Source organism: Poromitra crassiceps (assembly GCF_964638095.1).
Source record: "Poromitra crassiceps genome assembly, chromosome: 11".
Taxonomy (NCBI): domain Eukaryota; kingdom Metazoa; phylum Chordata; class Actinopteri; order Beryciformes; family Melamphaidae; genus Poromitra; species Poromitra crassiceps.
In genome coordinates, this window is record NC_139643.1 from 7,461,926 (window position 1) to 7,470,498 (window position 8,573).

At 50.3% G+C, this 8,573-nt stretch overlaps 1 protein-coding gene across 1 annotated transcript; it reads right to left on the reverse strand.

Moving 5' to 3' along the window:
• Positions 1–480: 480 nt before the first annotated feature.
• LOC310784802 (kelch-like protein 10) lies at positions 481–2,539 on the reverse strand (the record flags this gene model as incomplete). The annotated part of the gene is made up of 3 exons (XM_083645846.1): positions 481–812; positions 1,117–1,293; positions 1,570–2,539. The coding sequence occupies 3 exons, from the start codon at positions 2,537–2,539 to the stop codon at positions 481–483; spliced, it is 1,479 nt and encodes a 492-aa protein (XP_083501972.1).
• Between the last annotated feature and the right edge of the window lie 6,034 nt (positions 2,540–8,573).

Consider the following 8,573-nt stretch of genomic DNA (forward strand, 5'->3'; position numbering starts at 1 on the left):
GGCGGCCTTGGGGAGCGCTGATGCTGAGATGCTTGAAGACACCGTCAAGGTTGAGACACTCCAGGACAAATAGTGGGAGTGACACTTCTGTTACCTGATATATGTTGTTGATTTACTGAAATTCTACATAGGGCCCTGGGCCTCGTGAACCAGATTTTGATTTTCTGTGTATGTGTGTTTTCTGCACCTGCGAAAATAAAGAATACAAAGAACACAGTGTCACATTTTAGTTTTAATGCTGATGGCTATTGGTGCTGGCATTCTGGGGTTCTGGTATAAATACAAATATATGAAGAGAGAATAACCGGTGGGGCAGAGCAAACCCCTAGAGTAAATCATAGAAAAGAAATAGAGACAAATATAGACCTCTGTGATGAGCATGGAGTTGACGCTATGTACAGCAGTTGTAGGGTTCCAATGATACAAATAAAAAACAATATTCTACAAGAATGATCAGAGTATGCGTTTTTAATTTATTCTTCACACTGTTTCACAGGTCATGACAGAGAGAAGCTTTAGACCAGGTTGTGAGTACTCTGCCATGTCGGACAGTCCGTGTGCCACACAGCAGCTGATCCTAATGCCTCTCATCCCGGTCCCGCACGCTTCGTGCCACTCATTGGTGCTCCAGTCGCAGCGCTCCACTTTGGAGCTGTTGGGGGATCCTCCGCATACGAACAACTGGTCGTCCACCACCTCGATGCCGAAGCTGCTGCGCGGACGAGGCATGTCGGGCGCGGCGCTCCACGTGTCGGTTAGCGGCCCGTAGGCCTCGGCGCTGTGCAGTCTAGTTCCGATATAACTGCCGGCCACTGCGTAGACGCGCCGTGGTGTAGCGGGGCACGGAGTACTCGGCCATGTCGGACAGTCCGCTTGCCACACAGCAGCTGATTGAAATGCAATCCTCCCCCATCCCGCAGGCTTCGTGCCACTTGTTGGTACTCCATTTGTAGCTCTCCACCTTGGAGCTGTCGGGTGATCCTCCGCATACAAACAACTGGTCGTCCACCACCCCGATGCCGAAGTTGGTGCGTGGTTCCGGCATGTCGGGCACGGCGCTCCACCTCTGGGTTAGCGGGTCGTAGGCCTCGGCGCTGCGCAGTCGTCCGGCCAAACCATGGCCGCCCACTGCGTAGATGCGCTGTCTGTAGGCAATGACGCCCAAGTGGGAACGCTCGACGCTCATGCGGGCGATCTTCGTCCACCGGTCGGTGTCTGGGTCGTAGCACTCGGCCGTGTCCAGGACCTCATGTGTCTCATAAGAGTGCTCATACTCCGTCACACGACGATATACTACACCACCGCAGATGTAGACTTTGTTGTTCAGTACTGTGGCGCTGGCGTGCATCCTCTTCCCGTTCATAGGTTGGAGCAGAGTCCACTTGTCGGTCTCAGGATCATAGCGTTCGACACTGTCGTGCACGATGCCTCTCTCGAACCCATCCTGCTCGGTTTGTACCTTTCCTACCTTGCCTCCCATGGCATAGATACTGCCATTCAGTACTGCCAAGCTGTGCCCCCCTGGGCGAGGATGATGCATGGCTGCCACATCGTGCCAAGTACGGGTACCGAGGTCAAACTTCCGCACGCTGGTGTTAATGCAGAACGAACCTCTCTCATCGCTCATGTAGCCGCCAACACAGTAGACAGCGCCATTTAGGAAAGCGGCGGCGCTGTAATTTTGCATAGGCCGAAGTTCACTGTTTGGTACATTGGCCCAGAACTTGTCACGTGGATCGTATAGCCGAATCCTCGAAGTTGTACCGTCGCCAAACCTGATTCGAGTGACGGCCAACAGGACGGCATGTGGCTGGCGCGGCCGAATCTGGGCGTTTACATCACGCATGACCCTCTCGGCCTCGGCGACGATCGCCTCACACTCTGCGTCGTCCTTCACCAGACCGTGGTTCTTCACCCGGTCGACGAAGTAGTCCGTGGCCATTAGGGCCAGGCGGATCTTGGGCAGTAGCGCGGATATGTGACCTTCGCGCTCCTCGGGCGCGTGGGCGATCCAGCGGAGCGCGGCCTCGAACGCGGCGCTCTCCCGCCCCACGTTCAGATCGTCCCGTCCGAGGATGTCCGTCAACCGCTCGAGAGAGAGTCCCAGGAACTCTTCGGAGTATGCGGCGATCTGCTCAAAGCGCAGCAGGATAAAGAGAAAGGCCTCGTTCCTCAGGTCCGGACAGTGGTATAGGTCTGCCAAGGTAAAGATGCCGACGCAGTTCCCCGGGTGGAGCCGCGCCTCCAGGAACTCGCAGCAGGAGCGTTTCACCCCGGCGAAGCCGAGGTAATCCGCCGCTATCAACAGCTCCTCCGCATTGTTCTCGGTCACCGGGACGGAGCCTGCGTCGGCGGAGTCTAGGAGGAGACGCATCGCGTTCGTCGACACGGGGCCGTCCATCTCGTAGACGTCGTCCTGCGACGTCCAACCGTGGGCGAAGACAGCGCGGAAGTATGGGCTGCAGCCGCAGAGGACGGCCTTGCGGACGTCGAATTCCGTGCCGTCCACTCTGATCCGCCAATAGCCCGAAGGCGGCATTGCGACTACCGGGGTTCCAATGACAAAAATAAAAAACAATATTCGATATGATCAGAGTATGCGTTTTTTTTTCTCCTTTGATGGGAAAATCTGACTTCTGGAGGTCCTCACACCAGAAGGGAAAAGACAGAAAGTGATACTTCGGGCAGGGGGGTGTTAGTTTTACAAGACTATCTGGAGCAGAAAACTGGGCTTAAAACCTGTACCATTCTAGAGGAGAGGAGGAGAGGATTTTGTGCGACGGGCGTTTTGTCAGAGAAGAGTTTTTTGTCGGAGGAGAGGATTTTGTAAGAGGGGCGTTTTTCAGAGGCTGTCCTCTAACAAAGATATCTCCTGACAGAAACACCATCCTCTGACAACTCTGTCTCGCTCTGACAGGATGCTCCCTGTGGTGGCTATAAAATACCAGTGTCTTGGAGTCTTGTCTTGTACATGTCTTGGAGAAGCGTAATCTGTAAGTGTTTTATTGATAGGATTCCAGCTCGAAAATGCTACCTACTTTTTCTTTTAGAAGTACATTTTCTTTACCAATTGTTTCCTACGAATGCCAGAAGTATTATGTTCATTGTAATTGTAATGTGTCTGCGTTTGTGCACAGATATTCGCAAAAACTGAAGGCCTGAAAGATGCCGCCACTTCGATTGTGCCCCATTTGCTACTACAAGCTGGTCAACCTGCCTGAACACCTCATGAAAGTCCACCATATATTTGATAAGGAAGAGCGCAAACTCTATCTTGCCCTTGACCACGGGAGGTAAGTAAAAAAAATGTTTTTACCGCACTAGGCAGAGCTTCTTTAATTCCTGTATTATGCTGAACATATATTGAAAACTGATTTGTGTTGAGGTACGCTGGACCACTGCCCTGCCACCAAGGAAAGTGTGCCGGGGAGTATAAGAAAAGGCTGGACATACACCTCGCTGTTGAGCACATCGATTTTGGGGTATGATTGTACACCTTTCTTAACATCACCTTTAGATTTCTCTAGTTACCACCGGTCATTTTGGAACTTAACCATAACGATTCCAGCTTCAAACCCTTTATGTTCTACGTTTAAAGGAGGAAGAGAGGAAAGAGGTACTGGCTAAAGAGAAAAATGGAGAAATCCGGCAGCGCCTGAAAGAATTGCAAGAAAAGAAGGGAGAGGATAAGTCAACGAGGCATGAGGTCAAGGAGCTAAAAAAGTTAGTGGTTGACTTAGAGTGTAAATTGGCGGACGCCGTCGCCAGTGGCAGCTGGGGCGCCAAGGACCCAAAAAATGCAAAGAAGAGACCGAGGCGAGATGAATCAGACTCTGACAGCCTTCAGGGAAGAGACCGGCGGCGCGACCAACCAGCGGTTCTGCCGCCCAGGGCTCTGGAGGGGCGACGGGCAAGGATGACAATCGGTTTGTCGCTCAGCACAAACCTTTATAATGACTGTATCACCTTTACATTTGCCTGACAATTATTGTGTTTGTTTACTGCTTATAGGGGACCTCACCGATCGCTGGCTGAGCAGTCGCCTACACTCCAATGCCTCAAAGAAAAAAAAAGAGAACTGCAAGCAGGGGGTCAAGCATGTAATGGAGTTCATCAGGGCCATGGGAAGTGGCGACAGCGGGCTGAATGTGTCCCTTATATTGATGAGCCAGGGAAACTTCAAATGTAAGTTATATTTTTCTTCTTTTTTTGTCGCAGACACACACACACACACACCATGGTGTGATTGTTGTTGCTACCTGTGTCAATTACCAGAGCATTAGTTCTACTTATATATATATTGTTTTAGGTGGCTCAAAGACCTGCGATCACAGTTTGCAATACCTACTATCAAGACCCGAGTGTACCATGTGCGGACTTTCCTGATTTATGTGCATAGTCAGGCCTTCAACGGGGTATGAGTAGCAGTGTTGAGTGGATTACTTTTCAGCAATGTAATAATGTAACACTTTACAATTTCCAAAGCTACTTAGACACCCATACAGACATTGTTAATTGCATTTTATGTATTTTTTGTTTTGGATTATCTATTATCCTCAGGTGAGGTTGGGATCTCGCCGCTTTAGCTCCCTTTTGGAAGTCCTCAAGAAGGAGCAGGATGCTCTCGAGGCTGAGCTGCTGGGACATCGTCAGCGAAAAGCTTTGGAGAAGGCCAGTGAGTACAACATTTTGTATGAAATTTTCTTATCTTTCTTTCTTTTTTTTGTATGTGAATTATCTGACTTTGCAATTTAATACTTTACAGAGTTTCTCCTGAGCAGGGCCCAGTTGGAAGAATTCCGCAGAGTGGCAAAATGCAGAATCCCCAATTGCCTGGGTAAGTGTGAAATATCCTAGACCGTACGACTAGATCCACAGCCATTATACGAAATATTGGGTGAAATAACTGTCTCTTTAAATCGATGTATCAGAGAAACTGCTGAAAAGCCCAGGCAGCGTGGAAGCCCTCAAGCGCTTTGTCGGGTGGCTGGCGGGGTATGTATTCTCCCTAAGCGGCCATCGGAAAGGGGTGCTCACACATTTGACCCCCCTTCAGGTGGAAAACCCACAGCAGGACGAGGACGTGTACGTCATCAATGTACGTAATGGTAACCTTTACCAAGCATGAGATGTTTTGTACATATCGCTTTGTGTATTCCTGTATCTGTATTCGGCTTTGGCTGGAACACACTACTACATTTTCGTCTACGACTCCAGGTGGCAGAGCATAAGACGGCCGGCACCTTTGGCCAAGCAGGAATTGTCCTCACGCTTGAGGAGTACACCTGGTTCCGGAGGTTCGCCACCATCCGCCACACGCTCCCGGGCTACCAGTCCCAGGCTACCTTCTTCTTTAACTCGGCCGGGGGAGTTATGGCCAAACTGGGGGAGATGGTGGGGACGGTGTTCAACTCGATTAAAATAAGTGGTGTGACGATCAACGTCATCCGCGCCTCTATCGCAACGATGGTGAGTTTGGCAGATTGATAGATATAAATTCTGTCATATGGACTCGGCTTCCCCTCTCAGGGTATGATTTGACGGCATCTTCAACACTCACTCTTTTGTACCAGGCCGAGCGTGAGCTCAGCAAAGAGCAGCGGGATCGGGTGTGCGTCGCCATGTGTCATGGTGTAGGCACATCTTCCAAGTGGTATGTGGCCCCCCCATCGGTCGCAGAGTCCTATGCCACTCGCACGTGCCTCGAGTACGGAGCGCGCCGCCCTGCCACTGAGGTACCTGCAGCAAGCGGCAAGGCCTGTGCGTCGCCCCCTCAACCTTCAGGTGCTTGTCCAGAACAATTCGATTAATTTGTGATATTCTCTATTCGTGTATACATCATTGATGTTACGCACTGCCGGGTCCTTACATTGTGTAGTTTTCTCTGTATTTTAGAGGAGAAGGATTCTCATCTATCCCCAGGAACTGAGGGACATGGTACTCGAGGCCTTCAAGGAACACTGGGATTCAGAAGGAGGAGAGGCCAGAGAGAGAAAGCTGTGAGTCGGAGGAAGACTGAAGATTTGTTGTTGTAGTTTATTTGGTTTTTATGTTGGTTGTGTTTATAATAAACATTGTGTGGTAATAGTTACATACAATAGAATAAATGTTGTAAATCTACCAGTCAAGTTGCATTCTTTGTTGTACTTTCATACATTAGGCTGAACAGATCAGAAAAGTTTTGCTGTGTGTTGCTATACCTTTGTCTGAGCCTATGGTAGTCCCTCTGCCGTACACACACACACACACACACACAAGGCTGCATGCATTTGGAGTCTGTTTATTTCACAGCTCATGAACTCAGCCTGTGTAGGTCCTAATTAGGGCAAAAGAGCTTTATGTCAGCTCGGTGATCCCAGTGCTGAGGCTACAGTCTGTCAGCGCCCTATTGGCCAGAAAGGTCAAGAAGGGAACAATAACGAGGCAAGTTATGGACAACGCAACGACTATTTACTGCCCGCCTGCTGCGGAAGCCTGATCCTCAGACGGAGGGGTAAATAATGGTGAGCGTGATACGTGAGGAGCTGGTGCTGTCCGACGATGCATCTCCAGAGCTGTTCGAGATCCTCATCATGGCCGGGGCTCCTGCCTCCGGCCTGCAGCTGCAGACGCTCAACGTCAGCGTCGAGCAGTCAGAGCTTGACCTCCTGCGGAACATGTGGGAGAAGGACTCTGGCACAGTGCCCAAGGCCGATCTCGATAACCTCCACTGGATGCAGTGCAAGGCCATGAACGAGGTGAACCTGAACATTCCCCAAGTTATCGCAGAGGACCCGCGGAAGCTGAACCGCTACTACATTTTCCTGTTGTTCCGCTACTGCATGTCGCGCAAGACGACCCGCGGGCGGTCCATCACCACCAAGCTGTGCAGCAGCAGGCCCGATGTGGTGCGTGGCACCATGAAAGATATACCCCAGAGCTGGCTGCAGACTTCGTCCAGCTCTCCAAATCCCTCAGCTCCACCTGTGATAGTTCAGCCTCATCCAGTCTCGGAGCACCGGCAATATAACGAGGAAAACGGAGGAGGCCGCTTTCAGACCCAGAACCACTTCTATCCGCACCAGCAGACTCAGCAGCCCGAGCGCACTGGGCCGGATGAGAACGCGTGCAATGTGACCCAGCGTGCCACTGAACGACCGGCAAGTGTACCGTGGCATCTGTATGGCCAGAGACCTAGGCAGCAGATGTACCCGGAGCTGTCTCAAAACAACGGGATAGATTCTGACCAAGACTGATGCGAAAAAGGTTGGTTGGGTAGCACAGGCTAACACTGCCGGGGTCGAGGATTCACAAGTACACAACGGACATCACGCTCGTGCCACAGCAGGAATGAAAACAGTGAGCCAGGACCAGAGTGTGCAACTGACCAATGGCACAAATAAAAACTATGTTCTACAAGAATTATCAGAGTATGTGTTTTTTTATTTTATTCTTCACACGTTTCACAGGTCATGACAGAGAGAAGCGTTACACCAGGTTGTACATGTATAGCAATATATATAAACAGAGATATATTTTTTTGCGAGAGGTTTGGATTCTTGTCATAGAGATGAGCACTTGTCACAGGATCTCATTTTTGTCAGAGAAATGAGTGCTTGTTACAGCACCATATACAAGAACAACAGTTCTGTGCCCCTCTGACGAAGAAGCAGAGTGAGACATGCCCGGACGCATCCGGGCCCCTGTGACTAAGAGGGAGCAGCTATATAAGGTGTTTTTGAAGGTCCTGCCTAACTACAGCCCTTTTGCCTGGTGGGGCAGATCGAAGATTCCTTCCGGCTAACGTTGAACATGCAGAGCTTTACATCAGTAGAGCCTCTGGTCTTTGACCTGCATGTTCGCGGACACGACACCTACATGAGACTGAGCCGTATCAACAAAGCCCTTGATGCCATGGCCGCACAGGGGGCAGAAGGAGGAGGAAACGGAGCAGGAGAAGCCCTTGATGCCATTGCCGCACAGGGGGCAGAAGGAGGAGGAGACGGAGCAGGAGAAGATGGAAGGAAATGTTCAACCCCCAGTCCTGACACATATCTATTACACGTCCGCGGACAGGACAGATTTCAGGCACTGACACATATCAACAAAGGCTTTGACCTGCTGGACGCACAAGAGGCAGAAGGAGGAGGAGACGGAGCAGCGGAAGATGGAGGGAAATTGTCAACCCCCAGTTCTGAAACAGACACATATTTATTGCGCATTTCTGGACTGAACAGATTTGAGTTCCTCAGCCGCCTCAGCGAAGGCTTCGAGATCCAGAACAGACAGCGGGCCGAAGGAGGGGGAGATGACTCCCGGGAAGAAACACAAGGAGGAGAGTGAGCAAGTACCTCCACTTCATCGCCGTACGCTGTTCGAGATGGAGTTAACCCTAACTAAGTAAAATCAAATAAATCAATAATGATAAAGGAAAATAAATAATAATACATAAATCCATTTCTGTTCTTTATTTGAGTGTGTCCTTGTATTCAGTTATATGGTGTTAGGTCACATTTATACAATCATCACACAGCCGTCACATTCTGTACTACATGTATGTGTTCACTAATGCTTCCGGTAGACCTCGGTCTCCT